Below are 27,457 nucleotides of genomic sequence, written 5' to 3'. Positions count from 1 at the left end.
AGTGTAATTCCTTTAAATATCCATATTTTTTTCAAATCAGTCAGTGGAGACCAAGACATATGTAAAATTACAGTTAAAGTTAGGATGGGAAAAGAAAAATGCTGGTGTTTTATATCTAGCTGCTATTTGACAGGAATGGCCAATTCTGATTCTATGCAAATCTGAGTTCCTAGCTGGAGATGAAGGGAAGAAATGGAGACAAATTTGATGCAATGCATTTGTAATAGAAAAACAACTTTTTTTTTATGTATTCACAGGGCTTGTTATATTTTTCTCTTGCAAAGAAGTCTCTAGAACTTCAAATTATAGATTTACAGATGCTTTGAGGGACTTTTGAACCTTTGTCTCCTTGTCTCCTGTCTCCACTGCATGGATGATTAGAACAGTGGCAAAAAATCGTGACTTACTCATCCTTTCACCCTTTATACACAAACCAAAACATTTTTGTCAATTTATTCAATACCTTCCAGTTGATTCCCAAGGTATCTGGTAGACACATCCTGGATTCTGATCATCCTTTAGAATGACATCTTAAAAATATATAAACTAAGATATGTTACTGTTTGATGCATACAAATGCATAAAAAGGAGTATAAAGAATGATGTCTCCACTCTTTGAAAACAAAAGCATTTGTCAAACTATTTCTAAATTTCAATCCACAAGTTCTGTAGGATGGGTTTACAGCTAAACTTCCAACACTAATTCCTACAAATATTTCCCTGGTAATCACTGCCCCAATCACCCTTGCCATTTGTGTTACATGCAGAATTTTGGAGAAAATTAAAAGTAGCTCAGTATAGAGACTAATAATTCAGCTGCTCTCTGATTTTAATTTCATATGTCATTCAGGGACTGAAGGCACTGCAGTATTTGCATTTGGCAAAGAAAAAGATACAATTGTGTCCCTGTTAGTGCATTAAAGAATGAGGGGCTTCAGGTGTTGGATAGGTGGGATTTTTCTGTGGATGGGATCCCTGGCTCTGCTCCCTGGGCAGGTCCTGCTCAGGCTGTTTGGAGAGATGTTCAGGTTGAAGCACTTCTTACTTTAGAAATACCAAATCTACAGCTTAAGATCAGACCTTGTCCCAAAGACACAGGACAGACTTTCCCTCCTCCCCTTGCTCTGCCAGGCAGCCTTCCAAAGGCCTCAACTTTGTTCACTCTGTCTGTTCATTACTACTTTTTAATGACTGAATTCTCACTCAAGCATGAAATAATTTAGGGAAAACTGCATTAACAAGCAGTTAACTTGCTAAGTCCATAATTAAGGTATTTTCAAATATTATGGGTGGGAATTAACTTACTGTGCTGTCTGTGAAAACAGTGCAGAAGGCAGCAGGCTGCCTTGTGGAATATTTATGAAATACTTGCTGCTGTTGGCCAGGACCTGGACAAATCCACAGCAGAGGTGGGTCCTGTGAAAAGCTGCCCAAAGCTTCCAGCATGTCCAGCAGAGCCAATCCCTGATGGCTTGGAAGATGGACATCTGATGGCATCTCCCCCCTTGGAGATGTAGTGGGCACTCCTCCAGCAGGATCTGCAGCACCTCACCTGGATGTGTGTGCCTGTGCCCATGGACACAGCAGGGACAGGATCTCACTGACTGTACTGGATGTGTGTGCCTGTGCCCATGGACACAGCAGGGACAGATCTCACTGATTGTACTGGATGTGTGTGCCTGTGGCCATGGATACAGCAGGGACAGATCTCACTGATTGTACTGGATGTGTGTGCCTGTGGCCATGGACACAGCAGGGACAGATCTCACTGATTGTACTGGATGTGTGTGCCTGTGGCCATGGACACAGCAGGGACAGGAACTCACTGATTGTACTGGATGTGTGTGCCTGTGCCCATGGATACAGCAGGGACAGGATCTCACTGATTGTACTGGATGTGTGTGCCTGTGCCCATGGACACAGCAGGGACAGGAACTCACTGATTGTACTGGATGTGTGTGCCTGTGCCCATGGATACAGCAGGGACAGAGATCTCACTGATTGTACTGGATGTGTGTGCCTGTGCCCATGGATACAGCAGGGACAGGAACTCACTGACTGTACTGGATGTGTGTGCCTGTGGCCATGGATACAGCAGGGACAGGTCTCACTGACTGTACTGGATGTGTGTGCCTGTGGCCATGGATACAGCAGGGACAGATCTCACTGATTGTACTGGATGTGTGTGCCTGTGCCCATGGACACAGCAGGGACAGGAACTCACTGACTGTACTGGATGTGTGTGCCTGTGCCCATGGATACAGCAGGGACAGGAACTCACTGATTGTACTGGATGTGTGTGCCTGTGCCCATGGACACAGCAGGGACAGGAGATCTCACTGATTGTGCTGGATGTGTGTGCCTGTGGCCATGGACACAGCAGGGACAGGAGATCTCACTGATTGTACTGGATGTGTGTGCCTGTGCCCATGGACACAGCAGGGACAGATCTCACTGATTGTACTGGATGTGTGTGCCTGTGCCCATGGACACAGCAGGGACAGATCTCACTGACTGTACTGGATGTGTGTGCCTGTGCCCATGGATACAGCAGGGACAGGAACTCACTGACTGTACTGGATGTGTGTGCCTGTGGCCATGGACACAGCAGGGACAGGAACTCACTGACTGTACTGGATGTGTGTGCCTGTGCCCATGGACACAGCAGGGACAGATCTCACTGACTGTACTGGATGTGTGTGCCTGTGCCCATGGACACAGCAGGGACAGATCTCACTGACTGTACTGGATGTGTGTGCCTGTGCCCATGGATACAGCAGGGACAGGAACTCACTGACTGTACTGGATGTGTGTGCCTGTGCCCATGGACACAGCAGGGACAGGATCTCACTGATTGTACTGGATGTGTGTGCCTGTGCCCATGGACACAGCAGGGACAGAACTCACTGATTGTACTGGATGTGTGTGCCTGTGCCCATGGACACAGGAACTCTCACTGGAGGGCTGGTGGCAGCAGTGTGGGACAGTCCCTCTCACACCCTGCTCCATCAGGCCATGGCAGCAGCTGGGGGAGGCATCAGGGAGAGGTGTTCTAGGTGTGTTTTTAAGATGTCAGTGGAGAAAAGTCTTTCACATGAGGCTGTGCTGAGCCTGGCAGGGTCACCCTCAATCACAAAAGGCACCCACACTGGAAGGAGGGTGTTGACAGCCTGTCAGTGAGAGGAGATGTCAGGATGTGAAAGTCAGGAGTGGAGATGTGCTGGGTGACTACAGGCACTTGGCTGGTGTTTCTGTCAGGCTGGCTTGTGGGGAGGGAAGAGTTAACAGCTAAAATTGTTTTATGGCCAATACATGTGGCAGATAAGATTACTTATAATGAGATTAGCCTTGGACAGACTAACTGATGAGTTCATCTTGGTCTGAGGCAATGCTGAAGCAATTGCAGCAGCAGGGAGGATGTGAGTGGTGCTGGCTGTGCCAGGGCCATGCCAGGAGCTGCTGGCTGCTCCTTCCTGGGGCACAGCTGTGAGCAATGCACCTTGCTGTAGGAATGTGGTGCAGATGGATGTAATGAGCTTCAAAGGATCATCTCTGGTGAGAACTGTGTGGTCAGAGCTGGAGACACTTGTGATGCCACGGGCTGTGCCCAGCAGTGGGAGGTTTGTCAGCAGTGCCCCAGTGCTGGGGGCTCATGAGTGGGATCAGTGGGATTTGGGTTGTGCCTGGAGCAGCAGGAGGGGGACAGGGCACGTGGAGCCCCTCCTGTGTCCCAAGGGTCAGGAACTGGGCAGCACTGGGATGCTGTGGCTGCAGCCCCCAGGGTATTGGCTGGAGGCACAGGAGGGCAGGTTATTGGGGCAGGGAAGGGAATTAATGCAGCCTTAAATAAATGGAGCTGGAACAGGACACCTGGCAGCATGTGTTTGTGCTTCCTTGAGCAAACAGATTTTGTCTGGGATGGATTAAATTAGCTATGAGTTTAAGTAAAAAAATATACAGGGAATAGAAAAAAGCAACCTGGGCATGCCCTGTGCAGCCCTGGCCCCAGACAGGCTTGGGTGTATTCTGTCACCAGCTCTGACATCCCACACCCTTAAACCATCCACTGGATCTCTCTGGTCTTATGGTGGTATAAAGGAATTTAAAATCTGTCCATGTGGTGCTGTTGCAATGCAGAACTGATGTGGTGGTGGTGGTTTCATGCCAGCTCAGTGTCATCCACCCATCTGTCCCACTGGGAATAGCTCAGATGTCTCCCTTACTCCAAGGTCTCTGCTACAGTAATGCACAAGGCAATGGCAAATGGTCAGCATTTTAGCAGACACAATTCACATTCCTACTCCTTGGGCCCTTCATTTCACTGTCATCCATCAACTTTTGATATTCAAAACCTAAATAAATTTGCTAATTTTTTCCAATCAAATATGAAATGCTTATTCTACATTCAGTAATTAATCTTTTTAACACATTAAAATGATCTTTTGACAGAAGAAAATATGACCTAGAAGTCTTTGAAGCCAACCTACTCTTTTCTTTTCCTGTTGCTTTTCACTAAACACAATGTCTGTAGTGCCAGACTAAAATTATGCTGCTTAAACTTGATAAAGTACTGCATCAACAACAAAAAAAGGAAACTATGACAGATAAATGAACAGAAAGCAAGAAAAATTCATAGTATGCCAGGCAGGCTTTTCTTTTCCATCTCACATTATGCAGTGTGCAAACGTTTCCAGTTTGAAAACCTGACTGAGAGCAAAGTGCTAGTGAGAGCAGGCACACACAACTGCTCACAGAGCAAAGGGAGCCTGCTGCCAGCCCTCCCCAGAGATCTGAGTGAGCTGTGTCCTCCAGGGCAGCCCCCTGAGCTCTACCTGCCTGGCATCCTTGGTTTGGAGGCTGCCAGAAAGAGAGATGATGCTTCAGCATATTGAATTGTCTCTGTGCAAATTGAGAGTGAGCATATGAAGAGGGAGATTGGTATTTGCTATATTTCTCTTTCTCAGAAACACTATTAGTGATCTCCCACTTCAGCACTTCACTTGTTGGTTAGTCCCCATTCTCCAAATGCCACCATGTCACAGAGGGAACATCAGCCCAGAAATAATTAGGATGGCAATTTGGCACTCACTCTTCAAATTACATCTAGCAGTTGCACGTAAAATTGTCTGCAGAAATCATCTGGCTCTTACCAAGAGTTAGTTTAATAATAGAGCTTGTTTTGCTACTGCCACTATTATGTTGAAGTCTGGTGGTTAAGAATTGTTTTCCTCTCTTGCTGATGGAAACATCTTCTAGCAAAAGCAAGAGAAACTAAGGCTTTTCTGCTGCAATCTGCATTGCTGGAGTGAGCAGTCCTGACCTAATCTCTCTTCAAAATATAAGTGTTTGCTGATTGTAGCTCTCTGGGGAGACCCACCCAGATGCTGGATTTCATACACATTATAGATTATTGCAGCTCTTCCTCTTATCACTAATTAACTATTAATTGGTGCAGAGACTGTAGTAAGACCTCCCACTTCTTATGTGACTCCTGAGCCTAAACTGGGCTATGATTCTTCCTGGTTCAGAGGAGGAAATGTAGCAGGAAAGACTGAAAGACAATACTCCAGCCCTAGAGAGGAACCAGCTTTTCATTGCATAAGATCCAATGTCCTCAACTTGAATTTTACTCACCTCCATCCTTAATGGATATTTTCATGACACTTGGGAGGAAGTGCAGAGTGTATTTTTCATTCTGCCAAAAAAACCCATCTTGAACCTGAGAACCCCTTCAGCAAAGGGGGCTTTTGCCCCAGCAGGTGCAGTCCCCTGAAAATGTCCCAGTCCAGCATGTCAGCATCAGCCCAGCAGCAGTATTTTGTCCAGCCTGCAGCAGATTACTAAGTGACTTAGCAATCAGCCTTTCCCATGACAGCAGGAGGTTCTGCAGCAGACCTTGCAGGTGGGATTTTAAGAGCAGGAATAATAGATAATGATGGGGCTATGTCAAAGGAAAATACAACATCCCTCTAATGTGGACATTACAGGATTTCTGAAGCTGCTTTCAAAATGGGTCCAAAGAATATATCCAGCAGTGCAGGGCCTCTGGGAAAAGAAAACAGGCAGCCAGTGTACTAGATGGAGAACAGTAAACAAAAAGGAACAGGGTGGTTTGTGTGTGTTTGTGCTCATGGCTCTGGGGACTTGCACACCCCCAGAGCTTTCAGAGGACAGCAGGTACTGCCCAGATTCTCTGCAGCTGGACACTCACACATCACCAGTGAGTGCCAGGCAGTGCAGGCTGGTTTGGGCATCTTGCCTTGACCTAGTCATAGGCTTGGTCTGTGACTGTGCCCTTGGTGACACAGATATGTGGTTTTGAACAACTGGAACAATGAAAAGCTTTAAATGCACTGTGAACATGTCTTCACACGGCAGGTTCTTTGGCTGTGTGCTCTGTGGCTACCCCTTAGATTTCTTGTGTTGCATTTTTACTCTGGATTACAAGTAATTGAGCCTGGTATCATGACAGCTGTGTGGCCAAGGAGCTGGGTGGGCAGGGACAGAGGAAGGTGTGATTTTCACTGTCCATTTGTTCCTTGGTGCTAGTGCTTGCTTGAACTGCCGTGCAATTAACCAAACACCTGATGCTTATGCATTAGGGCACCTGATGGTGCTTGTAATGGCACTAAGTTATGAGCACTCATGGAATGGGGCGTTGTTCTAATTGTCATACTTTTCTTCTGGCAGTCTTTAGGTCCCATTGGATTAGTAGCTCCTATAATGATTATGACTGTCAAATTAAGCCATCTGTAAACACTAAAACTTGCAAGCTCTTACCAAATTCACAGCACTTATGTCTGGGAAATAAGTTCTGCATCTTTTCAGCTGGCTGTCAGGAAAATTCTTAAATGGTTGGCATGTGCCTTGGTCCATTTCTCCCAGAGCATCCTGTCCCTGTGCTGTCCCAGCATCTCCACCCTGCTGCTGTGGGGGGGGCAGCAGGGTGTGCTGTGCCTGCAGGGTGCCAAGAGGCTGCCCTGAGTGGCAGTGCCTCATTTATGGCTCTGAGCAAGTCACAGAGAGAGACTGGCTTCCCAGCAGTGAGGCAGCCCCCTTGCAACACAGGTATTTAACAGCTGCAACACAAAGGAGAGACTTGTGCCTTAAAACAGGCTGAATTCCACGACAGAAAACAAACAGGAGTGAAAGGCTGGGCTCACAGGGTGCTGCTCATCCTCATGCCTTGCAGCAACCATGGAAGATGCTACAGAGGCTGCTCAGAGTGGTGTCACCATTAAATCTCCTGACAGCTGTCTGCAGGCAGCCCTGGGCTGTGTCCCTGGTGCCCTGCAGTGACCAAGCTTCCCTGCTCACCTCCAGGGCCAGCCCACCTTCATCCAGACCAGGTTCCTGCTGGTAAGCATGGTGTGTAACTAAGTATGCAAAGCAGAGGTGCAGTGTAATAACACCTGGTGTGTTCACACCACACCAGCCATGTGAAATGTTAGCCATGTGAAATGTTGGCAATGTTAAATGTTGGCAATGTGAAATGTTGGCAATGTTAAATGCCTCCAGGCTGCTCCTGAAGTGCAGGGACAGGCCAGGACAGAGCTACTGAGGAGAGGAAGGAGAAGCCCAGCCTCATGGATGGGCTGCTGGAGTTGCCTTGTTTCCTGCCAGGTTGAAAGGATCAGCTGGCTGATGTCATGGGCTTCCCTGCAAAAGGGTCAGAGAAATCTGGGATGTCATAAGAACTATAATGGTGAGACTTGCTGCTGTAGCATGGCATGGCTGGCTGAGCAGCTCAAGCCTGCTGTGAGACAGGGCTGGGGCTTGGCCTGACAGAAGCACAGCTCAGGCAGTGGGGCTGCTGCTTGCTGAGGGCAGCACGGAGAGAGCTGCTGAGATATCCTGCCCTGAGACAGCTCAGGGCTCTGGAAATGCCTTAGGTGACCTTAGTTTTGATTTGGGGTGTGCAGTAATGAGCAAGCAGTGTGATGAATGCCTGAAGCTGACAGAAGGCACTGGTGTCTGTGAAGAAACGGGATGTGCAAGGTCAGGGAAGGTGTGCAGGGTGAATGATGCTTCAGAGGCAGTGAGCATGCCAGGCTGACTCAGGAGCTGAACTGTGCAATAATCACAGGTAATTACTGCACACCAGCCTGGAGAAGGATTTGCATACACACCATGCTGGACCACAGGGCCCATTTGGGCTCTGGCACACTGTGCTCACAGCTCAGAGCAGACAGGCAGAGAGACAAGGAGCCATTCCAAACAGAGCCAGAATTCTGCTTGTTTCCCCATCCAGCCTCCAGACATGACACTGAGCCATGATGTGCAAAAGTGAGGAGGCAGGGAGCTACTGTCTTCAGAGCAGTGAGGGCAGATGAGTGCCTGTATTCACCCCCTCAAAACATGCCTGCACCATGGGAATCTGCTTCTGAATCTACAGTGAGGAATTCTCCTGTAAGCCAATACATTTTTTACTGAAATAAAAACAATGGAAATCCTGAAAAATAATGAAGCCCTCTTGAACAGGGCACATAGCAGCCCTTCCCCTTCCCCTTCCCCTTCCCCTTCCCCTTCCCCTTCCCCTTCCCCTTCCCCTTCCCCTTCCCCTTCCCCTTCCCCTTCCCCTTCCCCTTCCCCTTCCCCTTCCCCTTCCCCTTCCCCTTCCCCTTCCCCTTCCCTCCCCTCCTGCTTGGTTTGAAACACAGAGAGTTTTTAAGTACATTTTTCTTTATGGTTGGGCAAGAGGAAATTCAGTGACTTGCAGCTAAGGGTACCCCCCCCAAATAATTTCATCCTATTTGTTGAATGTATAAAGTACCCAACTGCCATTTTTAATGCATACCAAGTTCTAGCAAAGGATAGAAAAATTTTTTGGGGAAAAAAAAGTAATTCATATTAATTCTTGTACCAGTATTCATCTCTCTGTGGGGGAAAAGGTGTTGGATGCAAGGTTTTTGAAGCCACAAGATCTCTATAAACCATTACATGATGTGATGTTCTGGCTAAACTTACACCAGATGACAAGCTGCCCAAAACCAAATGATGTAAAGGCTAAACATCACCAAAACATGTAGCAGTCCAAACTCTTAGCCTACAGCATCCCACTATGTAAAATAGCTCAGTCCTGTATTACTTACAGCCAGCTCAGAGGATGCTTTCCATACAGCAGGAGAAACAAAGGCATGAGGTGAATATGGCACCAGCACAGCCTGCAATGCACACAGAGCCTCTGTGCTCAGGTTTTCTGTCCAGCACAGCTCTTTCACCTTGCCAGCCACATAACTTTCTCCTTCTGGGTCTTTGGGCATTTCTTAGACAGTGAATTGCCTAGGATGCAGCACTTAAAATTTAATTCAGGTAGGGAAGGCAGCACACATGAATGATACAGACTCTACTAGCCCTTGTAGACTACATGATTTATACATTCACTCAAACAGCAGTGAATGAACATTATTATAGCAGGCAATATGCTATTGGGCTGTTACTTCTATGCCTTGTCTTTTTAATGAAGGGGTTTATACCTTCAAAGTTAATTAACTCATTTCTCAAAATCATTTACACATCTGTTCTGCTTCCAGTAAAACTTAGTTTCTCAACTTCTGAGTTACATTAAAAAACAAACCAGAAGTGAACCCCCCTTTGTATCAGACACATTACTTCATTTGTAGTGAGTTCAGACTGCTGGCCAAAGCCCTGCTGCTGGGTGCTGTGCCACACATGGGGAGCAGCCCTGCTTCCTGCTCCTGGTGGGCAGGCATTACTTTAATGAAACTATTATTTCAATAACCTTACAGTGTGTGGCATGGCTTGGGGAGCATTAAAGCCAAGGTAAACAAAGAGGGTAGCAGTCCATCTGCCTTTAACAGCAACACGACTGCTTGGGCAGCACACAGAGCTGAGGACTGTTGGCATTTACTGTGGAACACCTCATGCCAAATTTAGCCTGCAAGCTGGTCACAGGCACGAGGTTTCATTATTTCAAGTGATTTATTCTTTTCTGATGGGAGGAACACCTCTTCTCTGCACCAAATGCTGCTTGTGAAGTCTGCTTTCCACTTAAGGGATGCTAAGCAGAAGCTAACCAATGAAATGAAGGTAAATTTAATTACAAAAACCATAACGTTCTTCAAAACCAACAGCTCACTCTCTCTCTAACAAGGAAAAATACAAATAGAAACCCTTTGGCAATGCTGAAGAAATATCTGGGGCTGAGGTGAAAGGGGCACAGCTTGACAAGCATGCTGAAAGCTGAATGTGGATTACCCGTGAGTGCAAAAATGAATAAATGTGTTTTATTCCATTATATTAATGAAATGGTTAATTCAGTTGCTATAGCAACAAGGAACAGCCATGCTAAAAAGCTAAAGGGCCATACATAATGCCAGATACAAGGTCTCTCTAATTCTAAAGCTGATTTTCTTAGCCACAATAGAAGTGATGTGTATTTACAATATCATCAGCTTTTGCATCAAATCCTCAAGCTAATCCAATAAATAGGCTAGTAGCATAAAACAGCATATATGTTGGCACCTCATAAAACTTATGGAAGGGGTTTACCTATGCATAGCAATACAAGAGGAGCCACAGAGTGCAGTGTGGGACACTTGGAGACTGCTCTGTGTGTGATGGTGAAGCAGCTCCTACAGCCAGGGAGCAGGTGCCTGCAGGAGCACTAGCCCAGACACCACCCTGGTAGCTATTTCACCTTTGGGAAAACAGACTTCATATTCTTTTCACCTGCATTTCATGTGATTTTGATTAAAGTAATAGTTCCATAAGGTTTCAATGAGGAATCCTGCAGTGCTTGCTTTTGTTTAATGTGAAAGCCATGGACAGGGTGACCCCTGGTCCTGCCAGCAGCCAGAGAACAGACTGTAACCACTGAAGCCTGTGCAAAGGAAGGAGCAGTGCCCACTCTGCCCTTCAGACGAGCCTGGGGCAGCCCCTGCACAACAGGGCTCAACAGGGCTGCCTGGGAAAGGAGCTGCTGAAAGGGCATGGTGCTGCCCAGCCCCAGAGCTTCCATGGGCTGGAGCCCCTCTCCAAGCCCAGGACCACTTCCATCCCTCTGGCTCCTTTTGTTACAGTGGGATTTATCAATCTCACTCTGCCTGTGACAAATAAAAGTCAATATAGCACACTGACAGGAGAACAGAATTCACTGGCTCCCCTTGTTGAACTCAGACTTACAGAATTTGGCCTCGTACACCTGCACAAGCAACATGGGTGACTTTTATCTGCAGGCCATGAGATTGGCAGCTATGTTCCTGAGAAACATAATCTCTCAACAATTGAATACAAAGCTTTCAGTGCTGAAACACTGTCTGCAACAGGCAGAGGTAAAAGCTGTGATGATAAGTAGTCTCTAGACTAAACAGGTGAGAAGGATTTCCTTTAGGGTCATAATTAGCTCCAGTCAGGGGCATGTGATTCTAATCAGCAATTGTGAGTGTGAGCTGCTGACTGCAGGCATTTGACACTGTTTGCCTCTTGCTGAAATGCAATAAAAGAGAGCTCACCACTGGAGGCAGAAACACTGAGAAGCAAAGTTAACTATATCAGTATGCTGAAGTAAAATGTTTGGGTCTCACCTAAAAAACAAGGCAGATCAATAGTTGCCTCTGTTTAAGTCGACTTGTATGAAAATAATTTATTAAGATTCTCCTGAACCTTACACAGTACTCAAAAGCAGATGAGGAACAGCTTTAGGCTGTTGGCTGTCCTTTAGGGAGTGTGTGTGGACAGGCCCTGCAGTGCAGGCAGGTGAGCTCTGTGTCAGCTGCACCTCTGGAAGGTGATGCTGCAGGGAAAGCCCTGCCACGAGCTGCAAAGGAGCTCTCTGCAGGCTGGCACTTCTACAGCACCACAAGAAACCCCAGTGGTTCAGAGGCTTTTGTCAAGGCACAGATAAACTGAAGGGCTGCAGAGCTCAGCTGCTGAGCCCCAGCAGAAAGGACTTTGTTCTGCTCAGGGCTGAGTGCAAGCTGATTCCCACACACTGCCCCAGCACCCAGGCAGGGCTGCCATGGGAAAGCTTAATCACTTTCACCGAAAAGGAACAACTGCATTTCCTTGTGGTAACTTCAGTGTGCTTAAGCTAGAAAAGGGGAGAGTGCATGTGTGTGTTTACTGTTAAGATTTGGATAGCTTAGGGCTTTCTTTGTGCAGAGGTGCTTGATAGCAATGAGATCTGCTCCCACATCACAAAAATCATGGTGAGCACACTCAGACCTCTGAGAAAGAAGGGATAAAAGCAGGATCTCTACTCCTGGGCAAGGCCAGCATGGATGTGTGCACAAGATCCAGCAGACTAACCTGAAGAAGAGTTATTAAAAATTGATCTCCTGGAGTAACAGCTGCAAAGATTAGTTTCTCAGGAAAGAAAGGAAATGGCAACAGCAAAAACAAAACAACCCAGATGGCCCATAAGCAGACTAATTACATGAAAGACCCAGAAGCAACTCTGAAGTTACCAATCCAGCTGCTGAGAGCGTCTGCCAGGTTGCCAGATGTTGCCAATGAAAACCTATCTTCCACAGTTCATCAAAGAAGTAGAGCTGCCTGGTGAAGTGAAACCTCTGCCAATAAAATAAATATTTTATCTAAAAAATATTTTCTACTAGGAATCGTTGAAAAATATAAAATTTTAACGTGTCCAACCTGATGTTACAGTAGATAAATAATGAAACATACACACAGAATGCACTTGCAAGACCTTATTGCTGGGAAATACCTATGCTTAACATTTTTTTTCTAAGGCTACAGCCTTGGATTGTGTTAAACAAAGTGGTTTTATGAGGCACGAGGTTGATGGCACTCAGCTGGGGTTTGGGTAATTTGCCTTGAATCTAGCAGTCACTTTTGCCACCTTGAGATAAAAGGCTTAAAGACAACAAAGCTGGAGGAGGCAAAGGTGACAGCAGTAGGCACTGGAAGGTGGGGAGGCTGCAGAAATGACACTGAGCCACTCTGTGGCTGCCAGGTCACCTCTGCCAGAGCTCTGTGTCCCCCAGGACACAACAAAGAGGAGCAGCAGTTCTAGGTGCATAACTTACATTTTGCTCCTGCCAAATTTTATGAACTGAGCAAATGGATGGCAGCTAAAGAGGCTTTTTCTAGCAACTGGTAGGGGATCTGAGCAAGGAGCACTATACACGTGCAGGGCTTCAACACCGGACACACAGGCTGCCCAACAGATTCGTGCAAAAACTAGTTTTAATTTTGCTATGAGATCGAATTAATATTTCATTTTAAATCAGGAAATTATGCATTTTAAAAATCCTGTGTTAATGTTGCCAATCCAGTGCCTTGGAAATATTATGTCAGTTCATCTTAGAGGCCAAAACCCAAACTGCCTGGATAGTCTGTTAGGGAGGCAAAACATCTCTTTTTTCCAATGAACATGTATGGGTTCATTGGGATTCACACAAGCATATTTGGCAGCTTTTTCAAGTAATTTTTGGCCTGCAGAGCATCCACTAAACATGGGGAGCATTTTTTGTTCAGGAATATGATATGAATAAGAATGTGCTACCAGAGGATGAGCTACGGCACTTCTATCACAATTTAATTTGTCAAATATGGTTTACAGTATTTTATAATAATAATCAATAGCACAACATGTCTAAAAACTGCAAGGGCTAGGATTGGAGGATGTCAGCCATCATGTCTTTAATAATACATAATTCCTTAAATGTGCAACTAAATCACTGAAATATATGAGCTTAATTTGGAACCTCTTACACTTTGAAAATTCTTATCTCTTTTTTAATAACCAGCTACAGAATTTGCAGACTAGACCAAAATTTTTGTTTCCTTGGCTCTTAAATACACTAAATGGGATGATTCCCCAAGACCAACGTGAAAAACATACAATCCCCAGGAATATGTCCTTTGTGGCTCTCTCCCCTGCCTGTTTACAGCTCACCTTACTCTGATGACTTAAGACATTCCTGCAGGAACCCTAAATGTGGTTATTTCTCTGAGTTCCTGCAACGTACAGATTTATTGCCAACTTCCAGAGTCAGAAACAAATGCATTTGGGAATGCATTTCCTGAAACTGTTACCTGACTTTGCAGAACAAGAGGCAGAGGGTGGGTAGTAAGAAAAGGGGCTCTGTAGCATAACCCATTATTCCTCTGAAGGTCCAGTGATGATCTGGAAAAGTCTAGTTCTCCTCTGGAATCCAGCAGAAAGGAGGCTGCTTTGGTGTTCCAAATCTCAGTTTTTGTCTTGGTAGGAAAGTTTTGGCTCCTCCCCCTGGGTGGAGCATCTCCCAGTGGGATGATGTAATTTTATCAGTCATGCAGTGGGACTCCATGGCCCATTAACAGATGATATCTTCCTGGAGGAGGGGTGGGTTGTGGAAAGATAAAGATGACTGCCCCACCTGGTTTAACAGTGGCCCATTAGCAGAGAATATCTCCCACAGAGATAAGGGTCACTGCCCCACCTGGTTTCAACAGAAGGTGATAATACACACTTTTGGTCACATCCTGTATTGCAACCCAAGATACCTTCTTTAGTGAACAAATTATAGTCTTGATTAGAGTCCTGATTCACAAATAATGCCTTTACCTCTCCAAAGATTACTTTACAGCCACTGTGGAATACTGAATGTCCTGTGACTACTGAATACTCTTGGAAAGGCTCTAATTTTGCTGCTACAATTCATCAGGTGCCTGTGCTTAAGATACTTAAATTAGGTCTCATGGCATTGTCCTGTACTTCAAAGAAACCACACTACCAGATGTGACACCTTCAGGACAGTAAGACAATTGGGTCTGGGGATGCAGGAACAGAGGACTTGGGGAGGTGCCCTGCTCAGCCACGGGTGACACAGCACCTCTCACCCACAGGGCTCCTGGCCAGGACATAGAATAAGAAGTACATGGAAACAGCCTGGGAGAAGACAGCCACTCTTCCCTGCACCTCTGTTATTTTCAGACCATCTGATTTTGATGTCTTTTTCTGCCCCACCCAAGGGCATGCTGCTTCTTAGGCAGTTCCTCAGCAGAGGGACAAGCAGTACAGGCAGAGACTCTCCAAACTTTGTCACCAACATTCACACAACAACCTGTTCTTCCTGTTTGTCCACAGTAGCTTGTGTAAGATAAGAAACTACTGCAAGACTAGGAGCTTTAAAGAAGTGGCAAGCAAATATTTTCTAAGCACTATGACCTCTGTTCCTGTTTCATATGAGTCTGAAAAATCCACAATGATATATAGGAAAACTAAAATATGAAGAGAAAACTATTAGTAAAGACACTTGGCTTGAGCCTGCCAAGCAAGCCCAAAGCACCAGCAAACCAGCGTTGGTGGAGCAAGGACTCTGACTGAAATGACACTTGAAAATGTTCAAATTGACAAATGTGTGCCCCCTGTGTGTGTGGGAAGGAAGGCAAAAGGAAGGCAAGTCAAAGGCAGACAAAGAGGTGCCAGAGAGGGGCAAAGAGCACGATACATTCTGCACTGTAGGCAATCAATGGAATAATGTACATGTGAATTAACTCATTAATGGTTCCTGGAGTGAATCTTAGAGATCATGAAACACCAACTGACAAGGCTCTACAAAGAAAATCTGTTTAGTAAATGTGAAAAGAAAAATCACAAACAAACCCAAGTTGGTTTCAACATTTATTTATAATTCAGTGTTCAATTCATAAATCAAGAAACAAAAGGCAGGGTATCTTTGTAATCAAAGCTTTTGCTGCTCACAATATATGGTATAAGAAATTGAACTGATAGATCATTTATTATTGTTATGAAACTAAAAGCTTTATATTCTAAAGTGGAGTAAAGCAGACAGCAATATGTTCATATTAGAAAGTTCCTACTGTGAGTGAAAAATGGATTAAACTGAGATATTGTTTAGTAAGACAGATGAACCTGTATTTCTTTTTGGCTGTGAAACTGCCAGAACTCTACACAGCTCTGGGGGAAATCACCTTGCCAGTTTGCCCTGAGTGTCTGTGCTTGGCAAACGCAGCCTGCAGGGTGTGCAGTCAGATCTCTGACCTGAAACGTGTACATTCTGCAACATTAATTGGCACAATTAAAACCTTATTGAGAGGATGAGCTTGGAGCAAAAAATGCTGTTGTTTCTCAGAATCCTGAAACACAACCTGGACTTCCTAATAAGCCATTTTAACTGTTTGGAGAGATGTTATAAATGTTCACTGAGGAGGGAGTGTAATAATCAAACCACCCCTGAAACACACAAATCTGAAGAGTCCAGCATGTGTCAGTGCAAAGCAAATTTATTCTATAAAGTGACTAGTGTGAAAAAGAATTAGAAAGGATTATAAAAATACACTACCATATGCTGTAGTTGTTGAAAGTGATTAATCCAGTTCTTAAATCCTATTTTAAACTCCCTTTCATTTCTGTCTATAGAAAAATAGAAGGCACATCGCTTTGTTTGAATGCTATGTAGTTAATTACATCTTCTAAGATACTCTTTTAAAACTAAATGTAATGTTTAATTACAAAACGCTCTCCTTGAAAACAGTTAGCTTGTACATTGATTTGTAGTTCATTAAAAATGCTTTCTTAATTATATTTCCAGCCAGAAAATAAGAGAGATTAAAGAGTCTATTGAGAAGTTTTGAAATCACAGCATGAATTGTAACAAGGAAGTTACACTTCAAATAGTGGACAACTGAGAGACCACCACCTTTCTGTAATTCAGACCTTCATTGCTGCAGAAATCGCGATTGGGAAGGCAGCGCTGACCGCAGCAGCCATCAGTGTTACGTTTTCTACAGGAGCAGCTTTGGCAGGGCTGGCTGGGAGGGGATGGGCGGCAGCAGAGCGGTGTGAGCAGCTCAGGGCAGGGGCAGCCCCCGGGCGGGCAGGTAGGGCGCGGTGCGCGGCACCATGCGGACGCAGCCCGGCACGGGGCACACGCCCAGGCACAGCGTGCAGCCCGTGCAGCCGCCCGTCACCGCGGGCAGGTGCGTGTCGGGCTCGAAGCGGATCGCCTGCAGGACAGACACACAGACAGACAGACAGGGTCAGCCCTGCCAGGGCTCCCAGCACTCACCTCCGCCGGCAGGGAGTGAAACCCCGGACACCGGAGTTACAGACACCTCGGCAACAGCTCGTGGCCGCAAGGGCTTTAAAAAAGGAGGAGTTTGCACCATGCTATTGAAACTCCCAGAGGGTGTTTCTCCTTGATGTAAAGGAAATATTCCATGCTGGGGTTGTTGGTTAGAGGAGACACCAGTCCACACCTGTACAGTTCAGCACAACGCCCACCACAAGGAGTTCATTTGTCTTTTGCTTTAGCACAGCACATGGGGGTTGGCAGCAAGTGGCAAAATGAGAGGACACAGTCTCAAGCTGAGCCAGGGGAGATACAGGTTGGACATAAGAAAAGGTTTTTAACAGAAAAAGAGTGATAAAGTACTGGAATGGTCTGCCCAGGGAGGTGGTGGAGTCACCATCCCTGGATGTGTTAAAACAGACTGGATGTGGCACTTGATGCCATGGTCCAGTTGAGGTGTTAGGGCATGGGCTGGACTCAATGATCTTGAAGGTCTCTTCCAACCTAGTCATTCTGTGATAAACAATCTAGTTTAATGAACAGCTCATTGTGCCTCATGTGATTACTTTTCTTTGCAATCTTTGAAAGGAATATCAGAGTTTGGGACAGGCAGAGCTTGCTTTAGTTCTCATTTTCCATGCAGTGAATCCTCATTACCAATTAGGGTGATAAGTGTATTTGAATGTGAAATAACAGTTGCAGTCTCAACAATATAAGCTCTTGGTTGTAATGGAAAAGGCAATTAAAAGCAAAAACAAAAGTATCACACAACCACAAAATGTCAATATCTAAGAAGCAAGACTGGAAAAGCAAAAAAATTTTAAAAAACACCAGAAACACTGAATATCCACTTTGAAGAGTTTAGGAGGGAAAATCAGGCCTGGCAGCTGAACCCTGGCAAACAAGCAGAGCCTTAGCAAAGCCCCTGAGCACTGGCAGCATCTGGGGCAGGCGCTGGGAAGCGCTGGTGCTGCTGCAGGCTGCTCCACGGGCAGACTGGAGGCACTGGGGCTCAGCAATGGGAAAGCACACAAGTTGCTGTAGCAACCAGCAAGGACATGAAGTCTGCAGTAACTGCCCTGGATCTCTGAGTTTTACTTCAGCTCGAGCACAAAGAGAGCTCTGGCTCCTTTCTTTCTTCTCCCTAACAACAATGCACATCTTGAAAGGGAGTTCAAGGAGGGAGAGGAAGTCAGGACTACAGTGCTGACTTTAAGGAAAGCTTTTCTGCTGGAGTCATACAAGGTGACAGCTGTGTAGAGCAGCATGGATATTTCTGAAACAAAGGGAAGCATAAAGCAGATGCTGGTTTGAAGGGGGGTGGTTGTTGATTTATTTGCAATTAAGAACTCCTCTGCAATTCTGTTCAATTAATTTCTTTTCAATTTCCTTAAATAAATAAAGAAAACACATTTTTCTTTTGTGCTTAAAAAAACCTTCTGGGGGTTTAAACTTTGGTTCTTTTGGTGCTGATTTTTTTTTTCCAGTTACAGAAAATAAAATGTACTAAATCTAAACCCAGTCTTTTGCTCTCTAAGGGTTATATGAAAAATATAATTCTCCTGAGAAATCTGATGTAAGGGGAAAGGCGAAGATTGCAATGTCAAGAAGAAATTTAGACAGTTAAAAGGCTGCTGTAGTAATCTATTTTCCCATAAATACACCATTAATTTTCTTGTTTCAGTGGAAAAAACCTTTGCTCTGACATACTTGTTTCAAATGCAGTTGATTTGCAATGGAAGACTTCTTTCTGTGCCTTTATGTAGTTCAAGTCATCAGGCCTATTATTGGTTAGACAGAATTAAAGACAAACAAAAACTCAGGGTATCCAGAGGACACTTGGTGCTCAATTAAAGTATTTGTTTTTGACAAGCTCTTCTCAGACTAAGATGTATGGAAACATTTATGTAGAAATTATTGCTTGCTGCATATTTTCTTAAAGAAAATGAGTCCTCCTGTACTGTTTTTCTTACTGCAGACCAGTCCATCAGCTCCAGTGGACATGGCATGGAATGGCACCCAGACATGATTTATTTCATACAGCTTGCTACCATATTGAGCAATCAGAGGAACACTTTGCTGCAAGCAGGAGCCTCAGCTCAAAATTGGGCCATTTTCTGGTCACAATGATTTCTGCAAGCTTCAACCTGCTGCTCTAAAACCCTGGCAGTTATCCTGGAGAAAGGATTTGTGGCTCAATCAAGATCAAAACAAAACCCCATCTGCCTGAAACCTGCATTAGTTTGGTTACTCTGAGGGAACAAGAACTGGGTTTCTTAAAAAGCATTTGGCAGTAAGAACAGCCCATGTCTTCCCTTGGTGGGAAGGGATGTGTTCTGCCCTTTCTCCCTCATGTACTGAAAACCATCAAGAACTACATTTACTGCCCTTCAACGTGGGGCTCCTCCACTGTCTTTCTCTTAAAAATAATCCCAGTTGCAGTCAGGGCCCTGTGACAGCAACATGGTCTGTGCAGCCCCCCAGGACCAGGCTTGTGAGCCACAGCCTGGGAGCATGATGGGCTTTCAATTCAACATTTTAGGCATCTGTTTTTACCACCTGCTCATTAACAGAAGGTGAATTCTTTCTTCCCAGCAGCAGAAAGATAACTCATCGTGCCTTTCTGCTAATTACAGCTGTGCTCTTACCTGGTAGCCAGAATCATTACAGGTCATGTAGCATTTGCCACAGTTGATACACATTTCCTGGTCAATCACAGCCACAACTTGCTCTGTGTTGCACAGATCACCATATGTTCCAATATACTGCAGTGCTTTTCCAATTACATCCTAGGGGGGAAAAAAGTTATTGACTCATTTATAAAATACCTAGGCAGTCTCTACAGCTGGATCACTCTCTGGTACTTTAACATGGAAGATTTGGTGTATTTTGATGATGTTTAGGGTCTTTCTTATAAATTTCCAAGAGGCTGACCTTTATACTCCCTGTAAAATAAAAAGAATTTTCCATACAGGCACATTTTGAATGTAGGCAGTACTAGAAGTATACATTCTGTACAAACACATTCTACAAATAGGTTACACATTTAGTAGTCAATTTTGCATGTGCTGTTGTTTTGCCAACATTGGGTGAAACTTCAAGGAACAAAATGGAATGTAAAGAGGAGTGACATGCTATAATCAGATCACCTTTGGTCATTTCTCACTAGCACAGATTTAAGGACTCACAGCAAGGAAAGAAAAAACAGAACAATAACAGCTCTTCTCTCTTTAGCACAAATGACATGATCATCAGTTTATTGCAATACAGAAGTAAGCTCTGGGTCTAATCATGCAAGATCTGTTAATTTCACAGGTAGGAACTTGCTGCATCAACCTTACACATCATTGCTGCAAAAGGTGTGTGTCAGAACAGCATACACCAAAAAGGAGAGCTCTGTTACATGAATTAAATGCAGAAATTAGTCCAACCTTGTCTTCTTAGTCTGCTAAGAACTTGCAAACCCAGCAAGGTCTACCTGGTCTTCAGCACTTGCAAAATAGTATCTTAAGCAAATAGACAAATTTCTTTGTTCACTGGATGCAGTATTAGGATCTATGAAGTTACTCCTAGTGACTGTTGAGGTAGAAAATTCAACCAAATCCTATGCCCAGGAAGAAAGACTGGCAAATTGTACTGTTTCCTTGCTCCAAAAACACTCCAATGTTTTCTCTCTGCCAAAGCCCATGGCTGCTGCCAGGTGAAATACCTTGGTTGCATTGATTCAATGCTAAAAGCCTTCCAGTTCTTCTCAGCAACATGCAGAGAACACTAATGCTCTTTCAGCATAAACCAGCTATGGCACATTGCTACAGGCAGCATGATGAGCATGGACAGATGACTGTGTGCAAGTCTCACAGCTTAATGAGTTAACACTCATCACTCGAGCTGTGCAAGCTGATTTTGTGCATGGCCCAAAATCACTGCAAATCTGAAGTGAGATCTGTTTGCTTAAACCACTGTAAAAGGTCAATTAACTACCTTGGAAGTGTTTCAGCTAATGCATTTTACTAGAACAAGCCTTGAACACGGAGCCCTTTTCTGAGCCTCCACTGATGAACTATGGTAACTAAATCAAATGTGATCTCCTAGGAACTGCTTACACCCCCATCTTTTCATTTCCAGTTCTTACTCAGGAACACTCATGGATTTACTGGATTTACAGCAGTTTTCAAGTGTCTGCAGTCTTCTGTGTCAGCTGAAATACTGCAGTGGTAGACTTCAGCTCCAGCTTGTTTCAGCTCTCATGTAAGCTTGTCTGTTGACAAGCCTTGTCTTTTGAACCTGCTGCAGGTTTCAAAACACAAATGTCTTTGTGTGATCTACTGGCCCCAGCAATGCTAAGGATCCTTGAGCCTCTCTTGTGTGTAACAGCCCCAAACATTCCACTGCCACAAATGCATCTTGCCTGCAAGTGATGAGCTGTTTGCTCAGGAATTTAAAGAAATGATGTTAAACCTGCACAACATACAACTAAGTAGCTTTCCACTGCCTGCCTGCATAGCAAAAGTATCAACAGGGGAGATTCCTGATAGTGAAGAGCTTTTCAGTCTTTTCTCAGGGAGGTTCTGGATTCACATTCTTTAAATATTGTTTGGATGTTAACAAAACCCACAGAGCTCAAGTGGGTTGCAGAGATGTACTACTCCAATAACTGTGGAATGGAGTGTCTTGCTTATGAGAGAAGACAAAAAGAACCTTACAAGGTGTTTAGCCTAGGAAGATGATGGCAGAGCAGGAATTTAATGTCTCTCTATATATACATCAGGGAGGAAAAAGGGCTGTTTAAGTTAAATGACAATGTTGGCACAAGAACACACGATTGTAAGCCAGCCATGAATAAATTCAAAGCTGGAAATTAGAGAAGGCTTTTTAAATGGGAAAGGAGTGAGGTGGTTAATGCCCTTCCAGGGAAATAGCTGGAGGAGATGGGGGAGACAGTCCAAGGTTTGGGGTAGCATTAGATAGCTCAGGAAATGGTTGCTTGAAACAACATGATGAAAATTGATTTTTCCAGCCACAAACTTACAAAGGAAATAACAAAAACAATGCATAAGGCATGGTGATATCTGCATTTTTAACCAAGTCTCACTTCTCACAGCTCACAAAAATACAATTTTGGGGACTCAAAATCCCAAATAGGGAGGATGATGGCACTTTAGAGGCCTGAAAGTGATTTTAAAAGACTGTGTCAATGATTTACTGCTCATTTACACTCATTGGTGTTGTGTCTTTTAATCACTTCTTTCTCTCAAGCAAAGTCTGTATATTTATTCATTTGCAAAGTTTCAAGATATTATTGGCTAAAAAAGCAATGGTACTTAAAAGATGTTCTGCAGGTGCACTCTTTTACAGCTTCTCAGAGCTTCTTGTTTTCATCAGATCATAAATGCTTGGAACAAAATAAACAGTGCAGCAAGAAATAATCAGCTTTCACTGTTTAAAGCAGTTTCACTCCAAAAAGCAACTGCCTAAAATGGCACTATGGGATTCCACACTTGGTGCATCTCTATGGCCTCCGGATCAAATTTGCACTGTTTACAGATAATTTTTTTTTTTTTGCCAACTGCCAGGCCTGCAAACAGAAGCCAGGTTCTGAAAGTCAAGCTGTGTTCTTTCTGGCTTATGCATTACCAGCAGCAATAAAATAACAAAACAAAACAAAACAAAACAAAACAAAACAAAACAAAACAAAACAAAACAAAACAAAACAAAACAAAACAAAAAAAAAACCCAAAACAAAAAACAAAAAACCTGAAAGTTAAGTTTGCACCTTTGTGACAGCAGGGACCTAGAGTACTCTTTTTGATTACTGCTGTGCTGTCCTCCTCTTCTCAACATAAATGAAAAAACTGGGAAAGGAACACAGTCCTGCAACTGGAACTGTCAGAGAATTTAGTTGCTATGGAGAGAATCAGAGCAGAATTCATTAGTTTTATGTTACTAATGAATACAGAAAAAAATTCTTTTTGTCACTAAGCTAAGCAGATGTGGGTTTGAGTATACATAGGGAGAAGATCTGTTCAGCAGGATATTAGTTTTTCAGTTCTACAATAGGTGCATTTAATGTTAATGTATCAACCATTTTATGATGATTAGCTTTTCATTAGTCATCATATTAGTAACCATCTATTTGTAAATACAATTCATGGTTCAGCTCTAGTCCCTGTAGACCTGCTGTGTCCATCTTCATGCAGATGCTTTTGTGTTCCAGGGATGATGAGCATCACAGGCTCTCATTAGAAAGCCATACACAGTGCAGGTACTGCATGTCACAGAGCAAGTCAAAGGGAACACACACCAGGGAGGTGCCTGCCTTCCACCTGATCTTTTTTGGCAATAAAGGTGAGGTACAGAGAGTGAGAGATGAAAAGAAGAAATGTTAGAAGTAAAACTATGGATTAAAGAATAAAATGTCCCCAGAATCTGAAGGTACAAGACCAAGGTCAATTTACAGTAAAGTAGCTTACAAAAATACGTAAGACTAACTTTTCTTGAAAGATTACAGATGCTTTGCCAATACTTTAAAAAGGCTACTAAAGGTGCCCTGAGATTTAGGGACCTCTTAGCCTTGTTTTCAGTATAACAGCTGTAGTACTAGTTAAGGTGGGACTTAGAAAATAATTCAAATCATAGAATCACACTACATCATCCAACATCCTGAGCTGGAAGGGACCCACATCACTGAGTCCAGTTACTGGCTGTGCTCAGGACAATCCCAAAAAATCACACTGTTTGCCTGTGAGTGTTGTCCACTCAAATGAACCTTTGTGATATAATTCAATATGGTTTCTATAATGAAAATTATGCTTGCTGTATTGATCACAGTTCTTTATGAAGACTGTGAAGTAATAAATTAAAAAAAAAAACCCTATTAAAAAAAACAAAACCCCAGTAATTTTAATGTTTGACAAAGCCTCTGACAGAAAGCTCTAAAATTAACTAGCCATGAAGTGGTTAAACAGAGCAAAAAATAACAGACTGGAGTACAATGATCAAAGTTCAGAAAAGGTAAAGTATTAGCAGAACAAAGTGTCTCAATTTTCTGGTTTAGCTATGTTGCTGTTTAATATGCTTGATTGTGTTTCAGAAAAAGCTTTGAACCAGGAGACTGTAGAGTTGATACAAGTTTTCATTTAAACTAAATTAAAAGCCAAGGAACTTGTAGTTATTTTATAGAACTAGATGAACAGGTACTATCACAGTTCAACAAGCAGCTTATCAAAGGGAGTAACTTTTGCTGATCTTGCCAACAGATACATCCTAGATTAAAGGCAGCTTCAAGAGAAAACAGGGCAGGAGACACCACTGACAGCTGATGGGACTGTCCTGATCAGGGGCAAACTAAGCAGCCCCATAAGCCCTGCAGTGCTGTGGCTCTGATCAATCAGCCCTGGTGTGGAACATCAGTCATTCCAGCTCTACCAACAGAAGCACAGTGCCCTGGAGCACTGGACAGTGACTAATGGGCTGAAATTTAGCAAGTCCAAATGCCAGATTCTGCACTTTAGGATAGAGTAGCACCAGGGGAAATGAAGATAGAGCTGGTGATCTCTTCTCCCTGGTATTCAGTGACAGGACATGTAGGAATGGTTCCAAGCTGTGCCAGGGGAGGTTCACACTGGACATGAGGATATATTTCTTTACTGAGAGGTTGGTCATGCACTGGAACAAGTTTCCTAGAGAGGTGGTCAAAGCCTGTCAGTGTTCAAGAGGGATTTGGATTTTGGTCAGTTGGACTAGGTGGTCATTCTCAGTCCCTCCCCACTGAGATTATCTTTTTCTATCCTATTATGTTGCTGAGCCACTTGAGGCAGTCCTTCTGCCACAGTCAGAGTGGGGAGGGAAAGAGGAAGTTTGGATTTCTAGGATTTCTCCCCATATGTAAAGACTAACATTTATTTAACCAATATGTATAATGAGAATATTTTCTGAGGTACTGTGAGGAGAAGAGAAAGAGAAAGAGAAAGAGAAAGAGAAAGAGAAAGAGAAAGAGAAAGAGAAAGAGAAAGAGAAAGAGAAAGAGAAAGAGAAAGAGAAAGAGAAAGAGAAAGAGAAAGAGAAAGAGAAAGAGAAAGAGAAAGAGAAAGAGAAAGAGAAAGAGAAAGAGAAAGAGAAGCATTGTGGGCTCTTTCATTCATATTGGAGTATATACTTGGGAGAAACAGCCTTAGAGTCCCATAAATTAGGGGAGACACATGCATAGTTCCATCTGAAATATGCAACATCTCCACATTCATGATAAAGATTACAATACAGTCTTTTCCAGGCAGGCAAGCACAAAGCAAAACTACTCCTGTTACACACACAGATACATGCCAGGAAGGATCCAAATGGTACAAAATAGTTATGGTAAAATAGAGCTATCCTCACCTCAATATTCCTCACCTCTCAAGAGGCTTTAGAGATTTAGCACAGCACTGGACTAAATGTGGCTAATGCCTCTCACCTGCTGGCTTTTAGATGGGAGCTTCCACATCAGCAAAAAACCACTTGCATATATATATGTGCAAAAGATCATGTAAATGTAACTGTACAAAGAAGGGTGAAAAATATTCCAAACACAAGGAATTTAAGTTTGAGGATCTCTGTGGATATTTTTCCAGCAGGTAGAACAGCATGTCATGCCCTAGCTGAGAAAGCTGTGCCAGAATGTTTGAACTACCAATCAATCAAGGCTTCCTGAATTGAAAAAAAAAAAAAAAAAAAAAAAAAAAGAAGAAGAAGAAATAGAATAAGCAGATAAATGGTGACTGAATATTGTGGTATGGGCCCCGAAGGACAAAAAACTAAATTATTAGGAAGAAAAACATAGCAACATATAAGGAAAGAAATTAAAGTAATAAGGAGGCAACCTGAGGTAGGCAAAGACATCTGTGGGAGCTGTACAAAACTGCAACTGAAAAGAAAAGATCCAGGGCATGTACCCACAATTTCTAATATTACAGACAAGTGAGAAAAGAATAAACAACTCCACCAAATATCAATATATGCAGTTTCAATTAACATTAAAAAATAGAGAAAATAAAGAGAAAAGCCATGGAAAAAGACATCCAAAAATAAATTAGATTTTGGATAATCACAGAGGGGTTTTAAATTGACAAATAAATGGCAATTTGACAGCATGTGGAATTTATGTAAGTGTTGGAATTTACATATCACCAACCCAACAACCAATTAGATGGGTGAGGAAATTCTGGGGAGGCTTCAGGAAATTTATAGCAAACCCCCAGAAACACAACCAGACAATTCAGGGATCATAGCTCTTTCAAGGGCACCTTTAGGTACAGGAGTGGGGTCCAGAGTGCCCCCAGAGCCTTTTCTTTTTCAGGCTGAACAACCCCAGATCTCCCAGTCTGTCTGCACAGGAAAGGTGTTTCTGCTGTTTGAGCATCTTGGTTGCTCCCTGAGGCATCCTTGTTGTGTCTGGCTTTGCCCAGGAGCTACTGCACAACTCTGCACTGCATCCAACCAAAGAGGGGAGGAAGAGGATCCCTGATTTGTCTGGCCAAGGAGCTCCTCAGACACCACTCAGAAGTATTCAATATCTGTGTCAACAAATGTTTGTGTTTGGGGGAATTCATTTTCCTTTCCCTGCCATGGGCTCTCTTTTCTTCTTTTTAATCTATCTCCAACTACTTGGATCTTTTTTTGCTTTTCTACTTGGAGTTAGGCATGATAAATTATTGACCTCAATTTTTAATTTTTTTTTCCTAGTGTTCATGTCTGTTTTTTCCTCTTGCTAAATTTTCCCCTTCATTCAGTTTATTTGCTTTTGGATGGTTATCAGTTTTTTGGTTTTCTGCTGTTTTCAGAAGCAAGCCATCTCATTGAAAATGCAGTTATTGGCTGTTGCTTCTTCTTTCTCTTTTTCCCTACATCAATACTCTCCCTGCAAAGAGAACAGAACCATGAAACCTCTGAGGTCAAGCAGGCTTTGAAAATGCTCACCATGGTGAGAAAAAAAGAGTAGATAGCCGTTCTTTGCAATTTTTTATATTTATATATAGAAGGGAATCTCAGCACAAGGGGAGGGATTTTCAAAAGCATGACATAAACCAAAATAAAAAAACCAAAAACCTGAGAGAGAGGTCTACAAAAGTGGCAAACTAATTAACTTAAACAGGAAGACAATTCAAAACTTCTCCTTACCTGGTTCTGTCATCCTACCAGTTAGCTTGGAATACTGGATGTATTGGTAAACTGCAAATTCTCTTGGGGATTATGTGGTTTTCTGAGCCACAGCTCATGTTCTGTTTCACGCTTGGCCTTATTTTTTCAAGAATTATTATGTGTCTGATCATGTAGATATCTGATATTCTCCCATATATGAAGAAGGTAAAAAAGGTCAACAGATTTAATTGTCACATTGTTTTATAAATGGTCTACACGAGAATCCTGATTTAAAAAAACTATTTTTCTATTCAAACTTGAAGTTTAAGTAAGCTCTAAAG

At 43.4% G+C, this 27,457-nt stretch overlaps 1 protein-coding gene across 2 annotated transcripts in view; it reads right to left on the bottom strand.

Annotated features, from left to right (window-relative positions):
• Positions 1–15,579: 15,579 nt before the first annotated feature.
• The window catches only part of DPYD (dihydropyrimidine dehydrogenase), a 316,439-nt gene continuing 304,561 nt past the window's right edge, over positions 15,580–27,457 (bottom strand). For both annotated transcript variants that reach the window (XM_056497180.1, XM_056497181.1), the window contains exons 22-23: positions 19,652–19,792; positions 15,580–16,938 (exon numbers count right to left, since the gene is read on the bottom strand). In XM_056497180.1, coding sequence (XP_056353155.1) covers positions 16,783–16,938; positions 19,652–19,792 — 297 coding nt within the window. In that variant the 3' untranslated portion in view covers positions 15,580–16,782. The remainder of the gene's footprint in view (positions 16,939–19,651; positions 19,793–27,457) is intronic.

This window comes from Oenanthe melanoleuca, chromosome 8 (assembly GCF_029582105.1).
Source record: "Oenanthe melanoleuca isolate GR-GAL-2019-014 chromosome 8, OMel1.0, whole genome shotgun sequence".
NCBI classification, from domain to species: Eukaryota; Metazoa; Chordata; class Aves; order Passeriformes; family Muscicapidae; genus Oenanthe; species Oenanthe melanoleuca.
This window is presented reverse-complemented; position numbering and strand designations above follow the sequence as displayed.